Source organism: Schistocerca cancellata, chromosome 1, assembly GCF_023864275.1.
Source record: "Schistocerca cancellata isolate TAMUIC-IGC-003103 chromosome 1, iqSchCanc2.1, whole genome shotgun sequence".
NCBI classification, from domain to species: Eukaryota; Metazoa; Arthropoda; class Insecta; order Orthoptera; family Acrididae; genus Schistocerca; species Schistocerca cancellata.
In genome coordinates this window covers 445,506,654-445,533,542 of record NC_064626.1, presented here as the reverse complement: position 1 = coordinate 445,533,542, position 26,889 = coordinate 445,506,654, and the positions used below count along the sequence as shown (strand labels likewise).

The 26,889-nt window shown below is 39.7% G+C and overlaps 1 protein-coding gene and 1 long non-coding RNA gene across 2 annotated transcripts in view; one reads left to right on the top strand and one right to left on the bottom strand.

The window, feature by feature from the left end:
- LOC126176636 (uncharacterized) overlaps positions 1 to 10,824 on the top strand; it is a 104,341-nt gene extending 93,517 nt beyond the window's left edge. Inside the window, exons 2-3 of the long non-coding RNA XR_007535642.1 lie at positions 2,993 to 3,145; positions 10,712 to 10,824. This is a non-coding gene — a long non-coding RNA (uncharacterized LOC126176636). The remainder of the gene's footprint in view (positions 1 to 2,992; positions 3,146 to 10,711) is intronic.
- LOC126176615 (sodium- and chloride-dependent GABA transporter ine-like) overlaps positions 1 to 26,889 on the bottom strand; it is a 339,257-nt gene that overhangs the window by 55,723 nt on the left and 256,645 nt on the right. The window contains exons 2-3 of the mRNA XM_049923778.1: positions 10,827 to 11,020; positions 2,633 to 2,767 (exon numbers count right to left, since the gene is read on the bottom strand). Of these exons, the coding sequence (XP_049779735.1) occupies positions 2,633 to 2,767; positions 10,827 to 11,020 (329 nt within the window). The remainder of the gene's footprint in view (positions 1 to 2,632; positions 2,768 to 10,826; positions 11,021 to 26,889) is intronic.

Genomic DNA, 26,889 nt, shown 5'->3' with positions numbered 1-26,889 from the left:
TGGTTCTCTGCAGAATAAGCAAGAAAAGGAATATATGGAAAACACTGCATGAAGATCGGACAGGATGATAGGACAGCTGCTAAGGCATCAGAGGATAATTTCCATATACTACAGGGAGCTGTAGAGAGTAAAAACTGTAGAGCATGTCAGATATTGGACTACATCTAGCAAATAATTGAGGTCATACATTGCCATTGCTACTCTGAGATGAAAAATCAACACAGGCCACATCAAACCTGTCAGATGACTGATGATGAAAGAACAAAATAAAGGGAGGAGGAGGAGAGGGGGGTCATATATGTGCTTGCTATGTGGACTCCAGCATATGAATACATATAAAGATCATTCCATCAGTCATCAACATTATATGCAAAAACTGAATAATCAACATAAAGCAGAGATGCAGAGTTGCATAAAGTGAGTCTGGCTCCAGCTATCTGAGACTGTGGTCATACGTTTGTGAGCTGCATCTGCACAAGTTTGTGCATGTCTGTATGTTTTCTATTTTTGACAAATGCCTTGTTGGCTGAAAGCTAACTTTCCGACAGTTTTGTTGTGGCTTTCTGTGATTCAGCATCTCCACTTTATAGTGAGTAGAAACTACCCTTTTTATTATATTTTACATTCCAACCTGAATTTTCCATTCTCAAAATAAGTAGTCTCTTTACAGGCAAGGAATTGGAAATCACTCACAAGGAGAAGGCCACAGACACGGCCATCTGATTTGGCTTGCATTTGGCAGTTTGCTCTTTTGCACAACCCAGATTGAAAGATTAAGATATTTTGGCTCAACAATGTGTCCTCCCACCCCTATCTTTGAGAAAACTTCCCCAAGAGTTTTTGATGCACAGTTGACTCAGAACTGATGGGATTGATAGGTAACTGAAAACTGAGTGTTTTTCATCAACATACATGAGTTCTGCGAACACATATTTTCCTAGAAATTGAGGAAAAAATGTTTTTGACTGCAACTTATGTATCCATAAGGTAAACACTGTTTAACAAAGGTGCTGCTGGTTGGTGTAGTAACCATGGCATCTGGCTGCAGATTGGAGAACCTGTGTTCAATTTCCAGTTGTATTCTGCAATTTTTTTTATTTGTATTTTTTTATGTTTCAAAATTAGTAGGCATGAGAGGGTTAATAAGGTAACTAATCAAAAGGAAATAATAACAAGATAGGCAAAAAATTTCTCAAATGATTTGGGCTAGTAAAGAAATAAGAATTTACTCTGTTCCATGTCCTCAATTTCCGTCAAATTATTGTATGAATGGTACTTTGTGTATAAACATTTGAAGCAAATTCCCTTGCAGCACAAGAACATCTGTCAAGTGCAATCTTTGAGCAATTACATCATTCCTTCCGAAGATCCAGAGGGGTGGGGGGGGGGGGGGGGGGGGGGGGGGAACATCACATGTATGGCACACAGGGGTGCAGTTTGGTGTACTACTTCTGCCATGCAAGTCAGTTGACCCTCGTCGTCTATGAACCTGCTATCATACTTGATGGCATTAGTTTGTACACCCCAGGAATCCAATATCACACAAAACTTTTTATCATAAATGTATGGTTTTGAAATGTTCTCAAGGTATGTTTTGTAAATTGAATTTTCCTATTTCCCAGATCTAGGGCAAGTAAACCAAACACTTTTAGTGAGTCAGTTAAGCGACTGACCTCTTCTATACCCCAAGGACCAAATTAGCCCTTAGTTTCTTATAAGCATGAGAAAAATTTAGGCAACAACTTTCCAGATTCTGTGTTGGAATATTGTCCACATACACAACAAACTGTGCCAAGGGTTAGTTTTTCTTCCTCATGCAAAAATGTTTGTTGGATACACATCTTTGCAGCAGTCTTACTTGGAAGTTTGTGCATACAATGATGCTTTAACAAAAATGGGGAGTTGTTCAGCAAAAATATCTTTCATTTTAGATTGTACACAAGCAACCTGCAAAAAATATGAGCTGAATCAGTTACCTGTGTCTAAGGCCTTCCTCTGGTTAGACCAATACTTCAACAAAGTACAACATTTTTGTTTTACATTTCTGCCTAAGGGAGTTTTATTCAACAACACCACAAAATTCACACACACACACACACACACACACACACACACACACACACTCACTCACTCACTCACTCACTCTATGAATGTCTCATTTTCCATTTGAGAGTTGCACCACTACACTATGACAGTACAAGCAAAATGCACAAGTAAGGAACTATTTCCTTCCTGATACATTTCCATCCTAGATTTGTGTGCACTCACAATGTTGTCTTATTTTCAGTTGCTTGCTTTTTTTCATCCTCTTCCAATTAAGATAAATGTAAGCAGAAATATTAAAAGCTACAGCTACAGCTACTGTCTCCTATGTGTTTATAAAGTATATGTTGTTACCTCCTGATGCCAAGTTCCTTTCACTTTGTAATTCGTAACAAAGGAAGGTTCACACACACACACACACACACACACACACACACACACACGCACACACAGAGAGAGAGAGAGAGAGAGAGAGAGAGAGAGAGAGAGAGAATATTCTGTGATATGTGACACCGATCTTATGAATAATGGCTTCTACAATCCTAACTTACAGCAGGAACTTTGGTAGCATCCCGTGAGCACCACACACCTTTAAAAAGTGGACAGAGTTTTCCTAGTGCACCGATGGGCCCTCTCCTGGTGAACTGCCCAACAGCTAGTTCCATGTACAGCATTGGGATACCACATATTATTAGTATAATAAAATATGGCACCAAGAAGACCCCTGTGTGTAAAAAAGAAGTTGTTATTGAAATATTGTAGTTATAAAAATATTCAAATTACATTCCATTTTCAAGTACTCATTTCCTAGTCTACATGTAACACACATTATTATAATAAGACAGATTTTTTTTAAATTTAATTGGAAGCAGCACTCTTCTAAACAGTACACAAAAAATAGTCACTCTGGATTGCAATTAATGTTTATTTATTTTGTTATTGGTTTCAGTCAAGCATGACCATCTTCACACCACCAACTCCTTGGTGACATGGAGCCAGTACAAAATCCTGCTGGCTGTACAGAAAGGTACCAATCAACAACTGCTCACTCTTTGCTCATCTTTGCACACTATTATGTGGAATTTGTGTTGTGGAATACAAGGTACATACTACAATAATTATTGCTAGATTATATTTATAGAATTCACTAGGTAGTGCACTCCACATATATTCACTTAGCAGAATTTATACTGCCCACGATGTGATGTGAAGCAGATTCTCCAAAGAGAGAGAATGTGATTGAGCATTCACACAGCAAACAGTGTAATGTATCTCGTCAATGTTATTTTTGCTTGTTCAAGCAACTTTGTTTTTAATAGAAGGCAGCGTTCTTTAATTAATTCAAGGCAGCCATAAGCGGAGGCATAAAATCAACAAGGAGAGAATGACTGTAGAATAATTCTATAATTTGCATAGGGACTTGAGAAAAGATGGAGATACATTTTGGAATTACTTCAGAATTAGTACACAGATATTTGATCATACAGTGCCATCTGTTTCAAGTAGATTACAGAAGCAAAACAAATTTCAGAGAGGCTATTACTGCTTCAGAGAAACTTATTGTCACCGTCAGTGAAGTACATATTATGAATTTTACAAAACATTTTTTACTATCAGCAATTTACAATTTGTGACATGTTCACCAAAATTTACAATTTAGAACGTAGCTGAGAGGGAGTCATAATAATGTTCATGATAGTTTATTGAAATTATCATAGTATCTGTAGGCTTGGAAGTTTGAGATAATGCTTTCAGCTTGACGATTTTCAGATCCGTAACAAGACACAAAGGAATGTAAATTGGAAGAGGTTGAAGACGGCTGCAATTCTTCCAATAGAATCTGCTGCATTTTATTTCTAGCTCTTAACTGAGTTTCGGGTGATAGTGTCCACATGATGGGCTGCAAACTCAGTGTTAAGTGTTAACTGTCATCTTGTGTCTGGTTTTCACACTTGTTGCTCAATAATTCAGATTTTGTTTTTGTGTTTTCAGAAACTCTGTATTTGTACTTTTTCTTTGTCTCTTAAGGTAGTCTGGGGGGGGGGGGGGGGGACATGAGGGAGGATGGAGACACTGAAATGTTGTCCTCTGAATTTTCTGGACAGCCTTGAAGAGTTGGCTTCTAATGAACATTGGTAGTCTTGTCATCTGAAACACACTGTGTATCTGTAACAAGAGCCATTGACATTAGGACATCATTGTGCTGAAATGGGGTTGTGTTTCTGAGAGAAATGTTACTGTTTGTCTGCCATGGAGTCATTAAGGTGGAACATAATAGTGCATAAGTGTTTCCACTTAGTCTTCACCACCTCACTAAGAAATGCAGGCATGAATACACAGAGTGTTCCTTGAGGAATCGTCAATATACAGAGATGTGGCAGGAATGATCGTTTGAAGCAAAAAGCTTCATATGGGCATATGCACTATTCCAAATGGTTTCCAAGATATAACAATTTAATGTACATTGTTATTTATTTTCTGTTTTAGTTGACATACTGTCAGATTCACAAATGTGCAACAGTCAGTAAACGTTACAACACGTGTTTTACAAAGTATCAAATGAAAAATTCATATTTTTTAACACATTCACCTCTAGGCATTATCACATGCATCACATTACAGCTGTTGTATAGTGCACATCAAATGTTCAAATATCCCACCATGAAATTCAGTGCATTTGTGCACTCTTGGGAGAAGATGTTTTTGTTATCTGAGTGCCTCTGCAGGTTCCCTATCAGAGCAGCAGTGTCCATGATACGACTAGCAGGAGGAGTGCAGCAGGAGTGCTACCATAAACATACACAAAATCTGCATATTCTTCATTAGTGTAGATGTGTGGCATTTTGGCCAGTGCATACACAAACACAGTTAACTGATGCTCCTCTCTGATATGCTATTAATTCCTTGCAACACCTCAGTCACAACACACCATGGACAACTGCATTTTCAATGGTCTAGTTTAATGGCAGAAAGACATCCTGAGAAAAGCAGTTGAAAGCAATGAGGTAGGCTGGACTAGAATAATACATCAAAGAGTTTGGGTGGGCAACACACATGTCTGTACTACCAGCATGAAATAAAACATACATTAAATGTGTTTTATCACTGAAATCATTTGAAATAGGATGTATGTTCATACGAAGCGTTTTGCTTCAAATGATCCTTCCTGCCATATCCCTGAATATTGACCATTTTTCTTAGGACACCCTTATGCATGAATATTTTTTTCCTTTTGTTCATTAATTGCAACTCCTTCAAACATCCTTCACATTGTACAATACTGTTCATTTAATTCTTTTTCTGATATTTGCCAGTTGGGATATTTTTCTGTGCTCTTTCATAGTCATTTTAGATGCATCTAATTACAGTCACACAATCTTTGGATGAGTGAGTGGCACAATATGGGAAATTTGCAAATACCTACACCTACTATACCATATTTTCAAACTGCTGCGCAATACTTGTACAGTGGTTGGAAAGCAATCAGATGGCGGGACATTTAGGGCAAATGATTTGTACAATATTATTTTGAACATGCCTCAAAACTATCCACCCCAGAAGGAATACCTGGTATTTCAGTAGAAGCCCCCATTCGTGTTGATTGGAGATGAAGCCTTTCCCCTCTCGGGTAATTTAATGTTGCTGTTTCTGGAGGGAGGCAGGAAGGAAGGTCATTTAAACAGAGGTTATCAAGGGCTGGAACGGTGATGGAATGGACATTCACTGCTGTGGCCAGCAATTTGAGTTTTCTCCAAAAGGAAATGATACAGCAAACCAATAGTGCTTTCAGAAGTGTGATGAGTGTCAGGAATCCATTCAAAAACTGTATCAACAGTCATTAAAGCAAACTTATCTCATGAACAATTTATTAATACTGTGCCTGTTGTGGTCATCATTTCATTAGCAAAAGGATAAAATTTGTAGATAATTAAGATGCGGTAATATACTAAACTTTTTGTGTTAGTTATCTATAGTATTTTTGCACTTGTTTATTTTACTTTTTTGTAGTTACCATCTTCTCCACAGTCTTCAACTACAGCAAATCTAGCTTGAGGTATCACATCCTTGTTGTGGAAGTGTTTGTTGGTCAGTGCCCACAACACAGGGCATTCATGTATTACTGACATCCATTGCAAGATATTGCTTAAAACTAACACATGAAAAACAAACTCACTTGCAATCACATCACTGTCATTGCACAGCACTACTTGATATCACTCAGCTCAGCCTGCTGTCAAAAAAGGCATCAAGCTCTTTTGTTGTTAAAACTTGTTCTCCCATTGTCAGGTGATGTCAGCTTTTATTCCTGCATCATCATTCTGCTTGGCATCACATCGCACTGTGGCAGTGTAAATTCAGCATTATGTATTCAGCTATTAATATTAGTCACAAAATGGTTACACGACTGACTATTTTTGAGAATTTCATCACACATATAATGTGGAAAAAGTTCCATAAAACGTCAACATTTTTCTAAAATAAAGCCACGATAAAGTGCTTCATTCTTATGATATATTTATGAGAACATTTTGCACCAAATAATATTTAATCATACTGCAGTGAGTTATGCAGCTACAGTTCATCAGCATCTGAGAGGTAGGCTGCTTGTCAGGTTCAACTGTCTTCTTTATTTATTTATTTGTGTGGCTCATGTAATCTGATATTACACAACATGTTGCAGATGTAGGACAAAATGTGTTGGTATTTACATTCGGTAGACTGTTGTTTGGAGTGCATTGCAAGTTCATGCGTTGCACTTAGTCACAACCAGATTCTTTCATGGGGTGAAAACAGTGACACATCAAGTAAGACTTCCTGGCTTTACAAAATTGTAAATTATTTTCAACAGACCTTATATTTGTGGGAAGTTTAAGTACCATGTGTAATGCTCCATTTTGACAAAGTTGTGTATTAGCATGTAACACATGCAGGTTTCAGTTTACTCTGGTGTAATGTTTGTATTTCATTCTTCTTCTTTGTCTTGCATTCGGCCTGAATTTTACACTCTTGAGAATATATACTTAAGATAGTGTTAGTATCTCTAGCTTTCTAAAAATGGGTTGGATGATTTTCTACATTTGTTTCCATTAACAATCTTCATGGCTCTTTCTGGATTTGAAAATTGATAAGGACAGCTGGAAAATTACTCCAGAATACCACGCCATACCATAGGTGAGCCAGTATGTATGCATTTTTTACTGTTTTCTGACTAATACAAGGGTCTTCTACCACCCCCTGGCGATGTAGCCATTCAAGAACTGCTGTGTGAATGTCTTAATCATTGCAAACATCTCTTCCCCATCTCCAAGGTTCTTTTAGCTTGCCAAACAGATGGAAATAGCATGGTCCAGAATCTAGATGTCCTGATTAGCATTACCCACATCTGTGCAACCTTGGTCAAATTGTTGACACAATTTATTAAGGATGGATGCGAAATTGCATATAGTCCACAAACACGCAGAATTTGCATACAATTTACACATTTTGCGCATAAGAATTGTCATTCAACTTTGTAGTATGTTTATAGTTGTCATTCAATTTCACTTCCACACTGTGATAGCCTTTTATATCTACTGCAGAAAACTCTGAACTTCTGACAATGCCCCACTGTTACTGTACAATGATCTTTGTACGTGCTTGCAGCTCACTCAGGGCATTGTAGCCAGTATTTATTTTAGCATTTATCTGATAAATATGTTTATTCCATTAAACCACAGACCAAGGAATTCAAATTAAGTGTTTGGTTCTGTTGGCTGCTTATTAAGTGTAACAAGTGATTGACAGGGTTTGAGTTTTGTGTGGTGTGGAAGCTCACAGAAACAGTCTGTTTATTGTTGGTAGTCAGTTGCTTATAACTCAGTTGTTGATTTGTTCAGTAGCCGTGTTCACAGCTTTCTTTACCACTGCTGTTGTGTTGTCCTCTTTGAAGAGTACAGTTATCTCCAATTATGACAGTTGTCTGAACATCTACATTCATTCTTAGTTCATTGACGTACAGGAGGAGTAGTGGAGGTTCCACTACTGAACCCTGAAAAACACCTTTTTTGACTGTTTTACTTCCAAATGGAATTTCAGTTACCAAACTGAGTTGCTTATCCATGTGCATCATACTGAGTTCCTGCAAGTGATTGCTTAGGAATGATGTAATTCATTTGTTTGCCAATTCTCTAATACCACACTGTTCAGTTTTTATCAGCAGTATTTTAAGCTCCACTGTGTCAAAAGCCTTTGACAGTTTTAGAAATATGCCTTTATGGGCTGTTTTGCATCTGAAAGATCTAGTATTGTATTAAGTAGCCATACACTGCCATTTGTGAGGACATAAACCCATATTGAGATATACTCAGTAATGTCTATTTTGTCAATGAAATCCATCAGCTTTTTTTGTGTGCAATTTTTTCAAATACTTTACAGAAGCAGGCTGAAATTGTCATAGCCTGATAATTGTTCATATCTTTTTTTCATCTTTTTTGAAAATGGGAATAACTTTTGAAATTTTCGGCACTTGTGCAAAGTTCCTGCCCGGAAAGACCAGTCACAGAGATGAATTAGCGGTTTAAGCAATAGTATGCACACATTTCTTCATGGCAGTTCCTGCCCATTCATGACAACTGCATAAATTTTTTAAAAAATTTCTCACATCCTAATCTTTGGTAGTTGTGCTAATGAACAGAGATTGTGCATGCTTGTATTTTCTGGTTTACTGGTTAATATTTTATTTTTGGATTATTTTTTACCTCTTCTTCAGCTAAGCTTGCAAATAATTTCTTGAAAGTGGTCACCAAAGCATCAGGATTAGTCATCTCATTGTTGTGTTTATTTCTATATTTGTATGTGTTGCTTTCCCCCCTCTTTCCCATTTTATAATACACCACATTGATTTCACTTTGCTGTTGGATATGTCAATGCACTCACCACAGTACGTCCTTTTAGCTTGTCTTTCCATTGTCCTTTGGATTCATGGGTAACTTTTATATTATTTGAATAATTGAGGGGAGTAATTTTGTTTTTACAACTAATGGAATATTCTCCCGTTTTAGGACGAGGTTTTTATTCCTGGAGTAATCCTTTTCTTGCTTGACTGATTTGGGGGAGGGGACCAAACAGCGATGTCATCAGTCACATTGAATTGGGGAAGAATGGGAAGGAAGTCAGCCTTGCCCCTTCAAAGGAACCATCCAGGCATTTTCCTGAAGCAATTTAGAGAAATCACAGAACACCTTGATCAGGATGGCAGGATGCAAGTTTGAACTGTCTGCCACCTGAATGCGAGTCCAGTGTGCTAATCACTGCAACGCCTTGCTCAGTAATCCTAGTCTTGTTTCCCTTACTGTTATTTAAGACTGCTGTTTTTGTGCACTATAATATACACTACATTCATTCATTTTGTTAAGCTTGTTTTGAGTGTATTAACACTTCTTCACTAGTCTAACATAAGGCATGCCAATGATCAGCTTCTTGTTGTGGTCATGAATTTACCTCCTAGCTGTGTTAACATGAAAAAATATTTCCAATATCATACATGATTTTGAAGATGATGTGCATTAGTGTACTAGAGAATTAGCAACTAACTAAAAGAGAATTTTAAGATACTATACACACGTCACTTTGGAAGCTTAGAAGCTTTTCATAAGATAGTGTAGTACGTTTCAATTTAGCCAGTCATGACTGGAAACACCTTGTTTTTATAGTATGACTAGTGAACCCAGCAATCCGTTTCAATTGCTAAATACATATGGAAATTGCTTATACGTCATAACCTCCTCCTCCCCCCTCTCTGTCCATCTCCTACTACTCCTCCTCTCCTCCCTTTCTGTCCACCATCTCCCCTGCCCCCCATGTCAATTTCCTCCCCATCTCTCTATCCATTTCCTCAGCCTCCCACCCCCTTCCCTCCTTGACCTTGTTATTGCAAATGGAACCTCGACTGGGAATTAAACTTCCTTAAAATGAATAGGTTTATTGTTTGCGATCAATGGTATACTAGCTATGGAGACCTCTCCAGCTGCTGCGTCTGTGAAGGTAGTAGCTTAAATGACAGTATTTCACCATTTTTAATCTGCGAATGGGTAAGATAGTAAAGTTTTGGATGATTCAGATTCCACAGTAGTATTCTAATCAGAAGCCAATAAAACAATGTGAGGTAGAACACAAAACAGCACATTGTTGTGTATATAATTTTTGTTCAAAATCACATATAAGGAGAAACAATGTATACTAGTGAAACAATTTGTCTAATGCTTTACATGCACTGCTATCATAGTCAAAATTGACTAAGAGAAAGAAAATGAAACTGCATGCTGTTAGAGCATTGTGTAAAAATGTGAAGTAAATCGATCAAGATATTCCCTATTATATTTATTTGTATATTATGTACGTTAAATATATATAGCCCACATATGGCCAAATGTGTTTATCCTATATTCGCCCAAATGTTTACTAGAGTATCTGGTAAAAATTTGAGGTAAATTGGTCAAGTACTTTTTGAGATTTTTTGTAACTATCTTAAACAATGACATGTCTTTATATAGTAGTATAGGTGATGTGGAAATAGGACAATTATGTATGTACAACTGCTAGTATGCATTGACAGAATACTGAGAAATTGGTATTCATTCCAAAAAAAGTTATGTTAATCCTATGATCTATCTTCATGTGACATTTACAGGTGTACTATTCCTTCCAGAGTGGATTCGTGATTGACATCAAATGGAAAATACATCTTATGCTGGATATTGTACTGGGTACATATACTCTAAAAACACAATGTAATGTTCACCTACCTCCTCCACTCTTGTAGCAGAGATATGGAAACCTCCAGACATTTCCAAGCCCCACAGAGTACCCAATGCAGGCCAACACAAACTGTGCCTTATTAGACCAATGCTGCCTTCTTGGAATGTGAAGGTATTCTCTACTAGGGTCAAAATAGCTGCTACTGCTTGTAGTCGAAACTGATGCCTCATCATCAGAAGGCCTAGAAAAAAGAGCACCATGTAAATGAATTTGAAATTTTGCTATTAAATGAAGTAACTACAAATATTCTGTTCTGAAGTTCTAAATTTTTAGAATATGTTTGTTATTCATGCTCAGGTTGAAGGTTTTTATTTGTTATGTTAATCAGTACTGGGAGATGTGTTATACCAAATAAAAGAAAAATATACTCTACTTGCGTAGATAATTGTTTTTTTTAATCATGAACTGGTTTTTAATCATACATGTCCCTGTGTCAATATCATTTTGATTATGGGTAATCAACCCACCTACACCTGTGTAATCAAAGTTGTAATTAACAGCTTTAGATTTTGTATAGGAGTAGATGATAGAATGTACTGAGTAATTCACAAAAGATTGTGTCTTTTACTAAAGTATATTTATGTTTATTCCTTTGCATTTGTTATTCATTATGTAACACTATTTGGAATAACTGAATGTCCTGTAAATAACAGGTTATACGGTTTCATTTGCAAAATTATGTTAATTTGTAATTTTGTACATACTGATTTCCATTATGTTAAAACAATAATTTCTAATGCAGGAAAATGATAATTCACTAATGGAATACAGTTTTTGTATGAAATGAACTAGATTATAGAACAGAAAAACAACGCACAATATTGAGATCGATTATCAGAATTGTAAATATTTAAGTAGGTAATAACTGAAGCCTGTTAAATGGTAGTAATCAAAATAACTAAGAAATTTAGCAGATATCTGATATTTCATATTTAATATTTTAGAAAATTTTGTATAAAAAAGACTGTAAGAAAACAGTGTTAAAGACAATATCTGACAAAAACATGTGGTAACCAGAAAGGAAGGAAGAAATGAAATGGACCTAGATGCATGCATTGATTGAGATGGGAAGGGTGTCATTGCCACTGCATCCTCTCCTGAGGCAATCTGACTCACAACTTTGTAGCTGGTCCTTAATATCCTGAATACTGGTGCCAGCATGGAGTCAAAATCTGAGCTGGCCCTCACTTTTTCAAAGCAGGACAGACTCTAGGGGTTTTGCTGGCTATGGGAATAACAATATCACACACACAGTTCATAAAGATACAAGGATTGGACAAAAAGTTGGGCACAGGAGGAAAAATATATATGTTGGAACGTAGATACAGATGCTAGACAAGCCTGCAGCTTGCACTGTCATATCTGACCACGAACAACACCTGTGCAGTATTGTCAATATGATGCGAGTGTCAGCTGTGGTCAGGAAAAGTGTTCTTTGTAGTTGTGAATGCATTATGTCAGAGGTAAGTGAATTTGAATGTGGGCAAACTGTTCATGATCATAAGGTGAGTGCTTCTATAGCCAAGGTAGTGAAAATGTTCAATGTTCCAAGAGGCACTGTATCGAAGATTTATACTGTGTACAGGGAAACCAGAAAACCACTAAGTCATAATCCGGATGAAAATGTCAGTTAAGTGACAGTGACAGATGATGGTTGAACAGGAATGTGACAAAAAAATAAGAAGACTACAGTTGCAAAAGTCATTGTAGAGCTGAATGTCATACTCATGAACCGTATCAGCATCTGAAAAACATGAAGGAAGCTACATAGATGGGGAATTTCTGGGGGAGCTGGAATTCCAAACCCATTTATCAGTGATGCTAAAGCCTGTAAAAGGAAAATGTGGTACTAAAGCCATAAAACCTACAGTATGGAGCAATGGAAAAAGTCATTTGGTCAGATGAGTCTTGTTTCACACAATTCACAACTTCTCACCAAGTTTAATTTCCTAGAGTGAAACATGGTGGGGGTTTCGTGACAATTTGGGCACCCATATCGTTGTATTCCATTGACCCTATGGTTACTCTAGAAGATCGCATTACTACCGAGGGTTATGTGACATCTCACAGTAAAATGTTTGTTTCCCGATGGCAATGCTGTGTTCCAAGGTTACAGGACCCCTGGCCACACACCTCGCATCATCCAGGGATGGTTTTCTGAACATGAGGATGAGTTGTTGCATCTCTCTTGACCACCACAGTCACCAGAGATCTTAATATTATTGAGCCTTTGTTGTCTACTTTGGAGAGAAGGGTGCATCATCACTATCCACCCCCCATCTTCATTACCTGAACTTGTTGCTATTTTAAAGGAACAATAGTATAAAAGCATTGAAACCCACACAGAACCTGTATTTCTCCATTCTGAGATGATGGGAAGCTGTCCTGAGTGCCAACAGTTTCCTTACACCATATTAGGCATGGTCACACATAGTGTCTGTGTTATTAGCACATTTTTGTCTGCCACCAGTATGTGCCATTGGTGGCCGAACACTGTTCTGTTGCTAAAAAGCATCATGATACTGTCACCTGAGAGGTAACATGCAGCATGTCCTTGATGAACCATTTCACCACTGGAATTCCCCAGTCGTAATATGGAGTCATACCCAATGCTGCCCCCCACCCTCCCCCCAAATCATGATGCCAGGAGTAATATCTCTATGACTCTTCGTAATACTGGAAGAATGGAATCTTACTCAGGTCGCTGACATACTCAACAACAATGGCCATCAGAACCATGAATAGCATGTGGTGTCATTCATCAGCAGTCCATGTTTCCCAATCAGGCACCATTCCAATTGCATCCATCTGTGTTATGATGTTAATGGCAATGTATGTATGGGATAGTAACTCCCCAGAGCAGCTGCTAGTACCCGAACAATGGTACAGGATGATGCAGTGTTGCAGGGAGTCTATTATTTGTTCGTGGTTTCAGGCACCAATGTGATGGGGTTACAAAGTCCTTGGTGCACAATATGGCGAATTTCTCTTGTGGTGGTGAGACAGGGTCCACTGGAACCCTTACAATGAGTAATCCTGCCCTCAGGTTCCCAAGATGTCCAACATCAGACTGCTGTTACATCTGCATGTCACAAAAATTTGGATATTGCAGGATTCAACCAACCACCCAAATGGAGACCCACAATGAGGTGCTGATAACACTGTCTCATATGAGTATGTAAAATCTCAATTTCCTTCAGAGTGATCACGCTGTTCATGCCTTATGTACCCCACCGGGGTTGGTAACAATACTAAAACAGAAAGAACAGTAATGCACTATGGTGGCCACTCTATCTGTTATGTAGAATTGCAACCCTAGTCACTTACTACCAGACAATGTTGTGCATGTGTATGAAGTCGCAACACCATCCAATGGTGTCTTCCGAGTGCTTCACTTTTTTTTTTTTTTTTTTTTTTTTTTTTTTTTTTTTTTTTTTTTTTTTTTTTTGAGGCAGCAAACTGTAAAACTTTCTATCACATTTAAGTTTTTGTTAATATATAATGTTTCATTATAACTTTACTGAACTATTAACAATACTGGAGGGCAGTCAATGAAAATTAGAAAGAAGGAGAAAAAAAAAAACATTTCAGTGAACTGTTTACACCTATTATTTCAAAAGTAACAACCACAACAGTTAATACATTTATCTTACTGTGAGACAAAACAGTCACTACCCTCTCAGACAAATATTTGAACTGCCTATGAAACCATGACTGTACCCAGGCATGTACCTCTTCCAAAGCAAATCAATGGCCACGGATGTCTTTCTCGAGTGCTCCTAAAATACAGAAACAGCATGGGGAGAGATCAGTACTGTATGGAGGATGTGTAAGAGCATCCCAGTATAACTTCTGCTATGAAGTTAAAAGACAGTCATTCAATTTCTGGCAAAGTCATGATGCCCTTTATTTTTGACTGCAAGGGCATGCTGCTCATTGATTTTCTGGAACACTGAGCCACGCTTAACACACAGTGGTACATCGACACTTTGCAAAAATTGAAGAGCATCATTAAGTCCAAACACCTAAGAATGTTGATGGACAGCATCATTCTGTTGCAGGATAATGCCTGCCCACATGTTGCCAAGATTATTTCAGCTAAGCTGCAGAAGTTTGTCTGGGAATCCCTAGATATTCTGCATATAGTCCCGATCTTTCCCTATGCTATTTCCATATTTTTGGAATCCTGAAGAAAGAAATTTGCTTTGGATGAAGAGGTGCATGTCTCGATATGATCACAGTTCTGTAGGCAACCGTAAACCTTCTTCCATGAAGGCATTGACCACCTCATCTCACAGTGGGATAAACGTAGTCACAATTATGGTGATCACTATTGAAATAATAAACAGATTACTCCTTCCCCCCCCCCCCCAATCTTCTTTTCATTTGACTGCCCCTTATAATAATGAACTAGTTGTCATGGATTGTTACTTTACTGCATAAGGACTGTTGTTAGGTCAAAGCTACTATTTGCTGTGGAGTAGTAGTCAGTTGTTGTTAGTACAAACTGGCAGTTAGTTGCTTGTGAGTTTAGTTGCAGTCTGTCTGGTATTAGTAAATGAAGAAAATTATCAGGATACGTTGTTGGACTTTTATTTAAAAAAGTAAACATCCAAGATTTGTTAATGAATGCGGCTTATTGCAAAAAGTAAGCAAACTAGTACATCTGTAGTGAATAAACATGAACAGCAAGTAATGTCAGCCTTGAATTCTTCAAAATAACTATTCATCATGGAAGTTCCATTTTTTGCTTTAGAACTTATGATTTGCAAAATGACTAAGTTGTCGAGGAAAATGAACAACTAAAATTTAGAACTAATTTAATTTTGAAACAGAAACATTACAAGGTAAATGTAAAACTACAATCTCAAGGTAGTTCAGTAGTGTACTCAAATCAAATACAGGGCAATGTGACTTATGTACATTGTTCAGTTTAATAAATATACCTCAAAGGGTAGTCAGTACAGGAAGTTTCCTGTAAAGCCATGCCATTCAGTCACCTATAATCATGTGACACAATATAGTAACCTATAAAGTATTAACCCATAGTCATTAACACCAGCTGAAGACAGCTACTTTCAAATTACAGCTTGCAAGTACTATGAACAGAATGCTACACAATTGCACACTAGCTTTTCTTATGGCAACTGGGAGAGCTGTATCAACCTAGACAGTAGTATCCAACAGCTACAAAGAAGGTGGCCAATGGAATATCTGTAATGGAACCAGAATCAATTTTACAACGTTTTCTTCACCAACAAGTGTAGACTTTGTCTGATGCATATGACTGTCACTTAAATGTGTACAGGTTGCCAGGTACTAATGCTTCGTCAGGTATGCAGTTCATAGCTTCAACAGGGAACCGAGTAGTAATTTTTTTGTCAGTATTATGTATAAGGATATCGATGCTTCTCACTGCTGGAGAATTGTACAGCATCAGCGCAGGATCATCCTTCCAGGCCCTACAGTTAACACATTGGCAATGGGTTCATCCTTCAAGACAGTAATGCAGGAATATGCTGCATTCATCTCATGAATATCTTCTACAGGAGACAGAAATCAACCAAATGGTACAGTATCTGGTATCTACTGACATGAACCAAATCAAGCACACTTGTGACCAGTCAAAACTTGCAGTGTATTGTTGAAGAAATCCTTCTCACAGACTAGACTAACTCAGGAGGACTGCTGTTGAAGAGTGGGACAGGTTTGAGCACTTTGTGCACTGCATACCAAGGAGGATCAAACCATGTTAGAATGCACAGAATGCAGCAAAATGGTAACAGAAGTTATTCAGCAGAAGATTTAGTTTTTACAGATGTGCACTTCCAAATGAACTGCCATTAATTTGATTACTTTTTTGTTTTTATCTCACAGTAAAGTTATCTTTCTTTAGTTTCACAAGTCTCATATTTCAATTCCCTGATCCCCTTGACCTCAGCCTCCACAGATATACAGATGGTGTAAAACTTTTTTTGCAGTTGAGGTCTTTGGCTTGGCTCTGGACCAAACCAAAAATCCATGTTTGATCACAGTTTCAGAGGTGAGTATACCCTTCCACTGTTCTTTGCCCAACAATAGCTAGAGGGCCTTGAAAAACATTTGAGAGAGCATACATTGTGGCCATTTTATTTTAGCAAGGAGATTTTTGGGATTATATGTATCTGCTTCTCAGCTTTGAATATTTTACTTGAAGTGACTCTTCTTTAGCACCACACATAGGACATGTGTGACTCAAGGAATATGGAATGAAAATGGTTGACATCACATCATCCCACTCTGATCACAACCAGGATTCTTGCTGAAGATGAATTCCATACCTTCGATGGTTGGGAACACTACTGGCAACCAAATTGTCCTCCACAATGCTTGAGACTCCTCATCTCAAGGAGAAACCCCCTGAATGTGAACAGCCTCCTCAGGAAATTTCGACTACACTGAATCTCATCTGAATGGGCCATGGAAATGGGGAAATTTCCATCAGCATCTTGTAGCTCTGGTGCTGAATGACATAAAAGCTCATATCGTAGCAGTGTGTCCTGCAAGTGCCTACAGAGGTTCTTTCAAAGTTTTCCTGACAGTCACAAGTGGACTGACAAACTATATAAAACTCAACTGATAAAATGTATAAAATACCTCGATATTCATCTACAATTATTGTCATTTGTATTATTCTGGAGAAGTGCTGACATGTAACAATTTAGTAATCCTTGTATATGTATCACTATTCTTGTGATTAAAAGCCTCTTATGTGTGCCATAAGATAAATAAATAACTATCTAAAAATTGGGAAGAAAGCAAGATTGCGTGTAATCAAATGATGTGTACGGTACCGTACCTTCTCTACAGCATATGAACATGCCAACATAACTACACTTGTGGGATATAGAGTGAAACAGATTGAGACTGGGAAATATTCCAGAGTTGGTTGGAAGAAATGTGTGGAGGCACTGAAACAGGTTGTGTAGGATAATGAACAAAAGGCTTTCTCCTCTCCCTGAATGAAAATATCTCTTTTGTTATGTGTCTAGAAAAACCTGCTGAAAACAGTTTTAGAATCATTGATTTGTGAAATCCGATGCACAACTTAAGTTTCTTAGCAGTACATTAGTCCCAAACTTAACTACCATCCAAGTACTGGATAGAACCTCTTTTGAATCATTAAGTATATCCCAACACCAACAATTTACTAATTTTGTTACATTGCTATTTTAAAGGAGTTTTACATATGGATTTCCTGACTCAGTCTTTTTATTTTGTTTCACACTCTTGAGTATGGTCCATTATTCAGTTTGTTAGGTTAGGTTAGGTTAGGTTAGGTTGTAAATGTCTCAGAACACCATCTGGGTTGTGGAGACAAATGACTATCATCAACTTGCAAATAAAGGAGTGATTGCCAGTATTATTCTCAAACTGTAGTGTTCCCCCACGTGATCTTCCTTCTAGAGCTCTAGCAAGCAAACAGCTGAACAAAGTAGATTATTTGACTAAAACTCTTTGTACTGACCACTGAACATACTCTGTTCAATGTCAAGCTAAGTATCGATTAGATTAGATTTACTTTCATTCCAAGGTGTATGGGTGTATAATGCCGAAAAACAGTGCCATCATTATAGGTATGTTTTCTTCCAAAATGAGAGAATAGAGAGAACTGAGTTTTAAGTGAACGTGATCATAGCTCCCCAGCAGTTCACACTTTCTGTCAAAGATATTTCAAAGGGGATAAAATATGCCTAGAGTCAATGTTGGCAATTTTATTCTTAACTGGAAAGATTAGAGAAGCACTATACAGAATCCCTCTGATACTTTGAAACTAGAAGGCACTACATTTATGTTTCTCAATATTTTGCAGCTTTTATGGCAATGTCCTTTGATAAAATCAAATTTTGTTGACTGACAGGTTCATTTACATTTCATCATGGGTGTTCCACAGTCTGAATCATTTCTCCAGAGTCAAATTTGCCACCCTTTGTAAAACAGGGTTACATTACATTGCTTCCACATCTAGAAATCTCAGTTGTCAACCTATTGAGCATTTTTCAATTGGCATATGGTAAGTGGTGTCCAGCTGCCATTATATCTTGTATGATGAATTGTCCTGCGATGATAACTACGTCCACAGTTGAAGACTTCTGGCCCAGTGACATCCAGGGGTCCGGTTCTCTGGATCCAATTTTCTGATTTCACATTGTATTTGTGATGAGGGATGGTTCTACATGGGATGCTTGCACAGACACCAGCTTCTTCTTTTCATGCTCTCCAATAACAACTCTTCTTACATCTCCAGGAGCATTACCAGCTAGATAATGGAGCCTGGTTACCGAGATACATTTGTAACAGCCTCTCACAATTCTTGCAGTTTCATTGAATGTGATATTGACATGTTTCATGTAGGCTGATGCTTCTCAGATTGGTGCAATACATTCACTTTCACAAAGGTTGGACACACGGCAGCCATCTGTAGAAAATATAGACTGCCTCTCCACTGAGTCCCTATTAACTTTCTGAATATTCCCTCCCTTGAGTAATTGTATTTTTTAGTTACTCATACACCAAGGTACTTCAGATCTGGATTGTCTTTCAGGTTTGATTCCCATCTAAGTGATACTAACATGTTGCTTAGCTTCTTTGTTGCACAGGTATAAACAGCAGACTTGGGTCTTGTTGGGGTTTGCCTTGAAGTAGTTTTTATTCAAGCAGACAGAGAACTGTTTCAATGCACACATCAACAGCACCTTACATCTGCATCTACGTCTACATACATACATACATACTTACATACACTGAGCATGGTGGAGGGTATCTTGTAACACAGCTAATGATAGTCCTTTCTCTACTGGCAAATGAAACAGGAAAGACAATCTGTGTGCCTCCACATGAGCCCTAGTTTCTCTTACCTTCGTGGTCCTTGTCCTTACATGAAATGTACATTGGTGGTGGTAGAACAATGGTTTTGCAGTCAGCCTTAAATGACAGTTCTCTAAATTTTCTGAATAGTGTTCCTCAAACAGAATGTTGATTACCCTCCAGATTTTCCCATTTGAGTTCCCAAAGCATCTCCATAATATCTGTGTGTTGATCAAGCATGAATCAGACCATTCAAATTACTTAGATGCTCATTCAATTTCATTTCACTTTGCAACATTATTCCTAAATATTTAATCAATATGACTGTCCCATGAAGCACAGCTGCTACAAAGGTTTTACTTCATCCAGCTACCATTGCACCATCAGTACAGATGAATCTACATGTATATAGATAGTATAGAACACAGTTGACAAGACACTTCCTTGAGGAGCTGTTTGTTAGCGGGGATGTTACATAGAAAGTTTGGTTCTGATGTGACCCTTCAGAAAGCTAGTGTGGACTGTGAATCACTTTGTTAGATCTAAGACACTAGGTAAGGCAGGTTAGCAATACTCTGTAGATGATATAGAACTTAGTCTCAGAAATCATTAATTATTATAGAAAACTAATATTGCAACTTGGGTACATAAGTCAGTGACAATCTACCATTAGGCAAAAGGAGTTGGTTTTCCTAGTCTTGATACTGCCCAAAAGCCACCGATCATAAGAACTGTGTATAGAACTCACTTAGACTGGCAAAAATAACAATGCCAGAGTGAGAGTATCTTTTAAAGGAAGACTGGGTTTAACGTGACGTCAAAATTGAAGTCATTAGAGATGGAGCTCAAGCTCTGATTGTGTTCAAGGATGGGGAAGGAAATCAGCCATGTCCTTTGAAAGGCACCATCCCAGCATTTGCCTGGAGCGATTTAGGGAAACCATGGAAAACCTAAATCTGGATGGCTGGACACAGGTTTGAACCAATGGCCTCCCAAATGCGAGTCCAATGTGCTAACCGAGCATCTTGTGATGTTAGTGAAATTCGATGGATGTGGTATGTTACCGGCCGCGGTGGCCGTGCAGTTCTAGGCACTTCAGTCCGGTACCGCATGACTGGTACGGTCGCAGGTTCAAATCCTGGCTCGGGCATGGATGTGTGTGATGTCCTTAGGTTAGTTAGGTTTAAGTAGTTCTAAGTTCTAGGGGACTGATGACCTCAGATGTTGAGTCCCATAGTGCTCAGAGCCATTTGAACCATTTGATGTGGTATGATGATCTGTTGTTTTTTTTCTTTTTCTTTTTAGTTTGAGCTCAGACCATTAGTTCAGACAAATTAACATAGTCATTCATAAAAACAGCAACACTAGTGTGGTTTCCACACTATGGAAACACGATGAAATTGGATCTTTCAATCTGTGTTGGATAATATTTCCGTCCAGAAAGCAAGGAATTTTCCATAGTAATGCCAAGAAAATGAAGTGCATTTCTTGACCTGACCTGCACAAAACTCCGACCTGAACTTCATTCCTTCCCTGTAGCACTCTTAGACTGCGCATGAGGAAGATGGTGGGAACCACTGTGAATACGCCAAAATTTCTCTAATCTTGGCCTCGCGGTAAGAAGTGTATCAGAACTTTTGGAACGCCTTTAGTGAAGGTTGAAAAGTGTAATAGCAGCAAAAGGTGCCCCTAAACGTTATTTGTAAGGATGGCACATAAAGAATGAACAGCACTTGGTGTCCAGTTTGGTCACATTGCGTGCATAACGATTGATTGACAAGTTACATTATTTCTTCTTTCTTTTTCATTAGTGTCTGTTAAGCGTTTCCACGTGTCAGGCAAAATGGTAAGTCATAAAATTGTATGCCTACAAACTAAGAATCAATGCACTCTATGACACGGAAAGCTTTTACTGGAAAGGCCTGATGGTTTCCTTTCCTTGTACATGCTGCAGAAACGAAAGTCCAATTGAAAGAAACTTACTTCTTCATTGTTTTTATCAACCTCGGTTGTTAATGGGTCTGGAGTGCTTATTTCTCTCTCTTCCCAAAAACGAAAAAATCACACTGGACCAGATATTTCGGCCGTGAGGTGGATACGAAAGTGTCGAGATTAAAAATTCTAGGAGAAAAGCTCGTCCTTTTAGCTGCTTTATGTGCAAGTATCCATGCTACTTTTAGAAGCACATAACCGCTGTACCAAGAAATTACCAAACGTAGCGAATCGTGACATGCTGCGCGAAGAGAGAAAGTTTCAAGGTTGACGGCAATCCATTCGTCTGAAGGCTCCGACCGTTGTGTTGCTTGAATGCTGCTTAAGACGGGGATCAGATGTGGCTGCTGGTAGAGGGAAAGGAAAAAATAAGAACTTGCACACAGCTTTCCCAAGAATGAACGAAAATCTGAGTATCAACACTTAAAACTGTGCTAACAAGACTAAATTTTTCTAAAGATCGTTGATAAAACAGTTTCTAGATAAGGGATAGGATGGAGGATGAGAACAACTTGCTATTATTTTCGTTTTAAAATGCACTTTCTGTTAAAGTTGCTGCTGTTACATACCCGGATCAAACCACCGCCGCTGAGCTCCCTTTCGGTTGTTTTCTACATCTACATCGGCGTTCCACAAGCCTTGCATGGTGTGCAGCGAAGATCCCATGGTGTACTACAACGATTTCCCCTCCCTCTCGAGCACTCCTCCCCTGTGGCACTCGTGGACTGTGAGCGAGAAAGATTGTCGGAACAACTTGCAAACGCAAAAACTTCTCTCACCTTGGCCTCACGGCCATCGCGCGAAATATATGCAGAACGAAGTAACTGTTTCCTGACGCAGTGGAACGCAGCTGTTCGAATTTTGAGAGTAAAGTTTCCCCACTGCGTTTCTTGAAACTTCTTCCCATTTGAATTCACTGATCATTTCGGTGGCTTTCCCTTGATGACGAAACAAACACACCATAGTCATTCTCTTCGATATTTGTCTCCGTCTTTCTGACAAACGAACAACATAACTGATCACTGTCGTAGAGTCAAGCAATATCCGATATTTTCGTCTATTTTGTGGAACACATTACAGTTGTCAGTTTTTGCACCAAACGCTGATCATCCTCAAATCATCTTGCTTTTCGTAACAATTATCTCATTTGTCCAACCAACCCCCCCCCCCAACCCACCCCACCCCCCTCACACGCGCGCGTGCACGTGCACACACACACACACACACACACACACACACACACACACACACACACATATATATATATATATATACACGGTGACATTTCGATGTGTGCATGGAAGATGTCGTCGGCAGAAAGTACGGATGATTTGCAGACGACAGTTTCTCTTAATTTTTTGTTTTGGCAACGGATTAGTCAAAAATTTATATTAACTTTTTTGTTTGTAGGGACGAACTTCGGACACCATCTGTGGCTGAACACACAGCCAAGCGCAGAAGTCTAAACAGAGACACAGGATACCTTCTAGTTGGTGTTGCCAATTTGTGGCGAATATGTACAAGGGGAAAAGCATGCCTTTTTCGCTCGAAAGACACTCTCCACGTAGCCGTGCCAGCCAAATCCAGAGGAAGAAGGATGTCTGCAAAAGTACGGCTCTCTTTCAGTAGGATCACTGCTCAAAATTTTCAGATGTTTCGTTTAGACAGAGAAGCTCCATGAAATCTTAACGATGTAAGCCTTTTACGCACATATTAGTTAATTTTATGTTCTTTGAGTTGCACAAGTAGTACTAGGTCTGTAATGACATATATAACGTTCGAAAAGAGTCAGACCGGAAGTCGAGGTCCTATGCAATGGTCTGTCTGGCCTCCTGATGTTAAGCCACTGGACTTTTTGTTGTGCGGTGCATAAGATGCGCGGTGTACGTTTCTCTTATTTGTTACACCAGTGGCATGGAACAGTGTACCCATGTATCACAGGAGTTTCACAAGTCCATACTAGGCGCTGCAACGCATACCTCGGTGCTAATGGGGACACTTTGGAGTACCTCACGTGATACGGCAACCGGTTGTTCTGCAACGTTCTCAGGGCAGTGTTATGCGAAGCTTTAACAGTGGAGAAACCCAAGATTTGAGTTTGATGCCCGTCGAAATGTGAATGCAAGGGCGCTTAGGTTTGAACAGAGCAGAATAACCACTCTCAGGGAAATTAGTTTGTTATACTGAGGCATTAGGATTAAGCAAAACTTGCTGCTGCCGCAGCAATGATTGTATAGAACGAATGGATGCAAGAGAGTCGTACGCAGCAACGTATCAATACTGAACCACACCGTGCGACTACAGCACGGCACAATAACCAGTATGTTCATATGGCCGTCAATGGTGAAATGCCTCGCAGCGGGCGTTGGCCTTTTATAATGACAAAGCTCTGTAGCGTCGTTTGTTGACCTTTCCGGAGACAATTTCCTATCATCAGATTGTCTCTCGAAACATCTTCTACAATGTTGTAGGTATCGTTCTGTTACACTAGTTACATACCGATAAGAAACAAATGAAATAGTGATATCGTCTGCATGGAAGGGAGGGGGGCGACGGGGGAGGGGCACAGAGAGGGCCGAGGGAGGGGGAGGGGGAGAGGGAGAGAGGGAGAGAGAGAGAGAGAGAGAGAGAGAGAGAGAGAGAGAAGGGGAGAGAGAGAGAGAGAAGGGGAGAGAGAGAGAGAAGGAGAGAGAGAAGGGGGGAGGGAGAGAGAGAGAGAGAGAGAGAGAGAGAGAGAGAGAAGGGGAGAGAGAGAGAGAGAGAGAGAGAGACCCTCGTCATGGTGTATGGAATTTTTCGACTGTTCGCATGACGAAAATATCAACAGATCTTGCACTGTTGTTGGTGTGCGTATACCGCAAGTGGCACGACACGAGATATCGCGAATTTTACGGTGACACGATCACTGGTTCGCGGCCCAAAGGCGACACTCCATCTACGAGGCAGTGAAGGCACCGTGCATGCTGCCTGCCAGTGTGTCAAGGGTATACGGTGGGACCCTTGATTGGGGGAGACGAACCGCCGCCGCCAGAGCCAAATGCCGTGGGATACAATACGTTAATGACAGGGGCTCCGTTCTCAGTGGCAGATTGCAACAGTGAACACATGGATCACATATTCACTCTACAGTTCAATGGCAGCTAATAAAAACCGGTGAGCATGCAGAACCACTGCTTCGTCCTTGGCCACACAAGCCACCGTCCTGTGCTCACCGCATAACGCATAGTACTGATATTAGCATGGCTTCCTTTCTAAGCTTTTAAGCATGAAAGAGGTAATCTGTACTGATATGTGTGGTCACGCATTAGAGGACCCATCGTGCTTATCAACAGGATAATGTCCAGTATCGCAGTACTGGCATTTTCTTCGTCTTTATACAGGATGAAACGGGATCCTGCTAAGGCTGCCATCGTCTCTCAGGGAACGAGGAGCCTACTGTATGACCAAGTGGAACCTTTCGGTTGTCTACAAAGAATAACCCTGGCCTACTGCACCCAGCACAGTACCTAGTAGGGCCTACCTTCAATACACTACACTATCAGTTCGAAATAAGGTGACTCAGAATGATTTAAAAAGATAGAAAAGGTTTACAATTCCGTCTAAACGGTGATTGGTAGCAACTCCTCTTCTCGATTCCTTTCTGTCATCTGTTAAGTCTCTTCATTTCCTTACATGAACCTGCTCCTGCATCACCTCTGGCCTATCTAGACAATGCACTCGAGCTCTTCAAAAATGTTCAAATGTGTGTGAAATCTTATGGGACGTAACTGCTAAGGTCATCAGTCCGTAAGCTTACACACTACTTAACCTAAATTATCCTAAGGACAAACACCCCCCCCCCCACACACACACACACCACACGAGGGAGGACTCGAACCTCCACCGGGACCAGCCGCGCGGTCCATGAGTGCAGCGCCCTACACCGCTCGGCTAATCCCGCGCGGCTCAAGCTCTTCCTCTCTGGGCTTGAATCATTCCTTCCATTAAGTGAAATACAAAATTATTGTGTCGGTAACAATGGCCCATTAAGTGATAACTAATTTTTAGTACTGCTGGGGGAGCGACGTGTAGACAACCTCCAAGATGGTGCTCCCCGGGCAACGCTGCAGTAAAATGCAACGGCAAAAAGTCTACACAATTCCGGCGACCGGACGCTCAAATGCCTCCCGGCCCACAAGAAGGCAAACGATTCAGAAGCGGAATTACTCCACGAAGATGGTGAGAGTGTGCCACTTCAATACAGAAGGCTACACAAGGACGAAAGGAGAAATCCTTGAAAAAATTGTAACAAGAGAAAGAGTAAGTGTCGTACTCTTGCAGGAGACACACCTGACGGATGAAAACATCGAACGATTATGCATACCAGGATTCACCAATGTGGGATACTCAGGACACGACAAACATGGTATGGCGACCCTGGTGAAAAATGAGCCTCTAGGAAACCTCGAGAACATTGTGGAATCGGTTCCACACGCAATAGGCATTAAACTGGGAGAGATGACAATCTACAATGTCTAAAAACCACCGTCGCAGCAATGGCCTGTAGGAATCTTACCGCAGGCTAATCATCCAGCAATCTATGCCGGCGACCTTGATATCCCCATCTGGTGTGCTGGGAATTAGAGATCCACTCCGGAAGGCGTTGGACTAAGTGAATGGGCTGACAACCGGGACCTACACCTCCTGTTTGATCCCAAGGACAGAGCGGCCTTCAATTCAAAAGTATGGGGCACAAAGACGACACCTGACCTGACCTTTGTCACACGCGGCGCAAGGGGCGTACCAATGCAAGCTACAAGAAGAGTCCTCGAAGCTTTCCCACGGAGCCAACACCTCCCGATTATTGTGGAATCGGCCTTTCCATCCCGATCATAAAGAGCCCCCGATTCCACGGTGGAATCTGAGAAAAGCAGACTGCGGGAAATATAAATCTTTTATTGACAAGACAATAAATCGAATACCACCAAGTCCAGAGAACTACCAAAGGTTTGTAAACCTGATATATAAAGGGGCCCTAAAGGCTATCCCCGAGGGGCCCGGAGGGAATACATTCCTTGTTGGTCAGAGGAGTGCGAGTCATTGTTAGAGCAGTATGAGAGGAATGGGGAGGACGAGACTGCAGAACGACTGATCAACACTATGAACGAGGAACGTAGGAACAGGTTGAAGATGGCAATAGAGAATCTGGACTTTACCCATTCTAACAGGAAG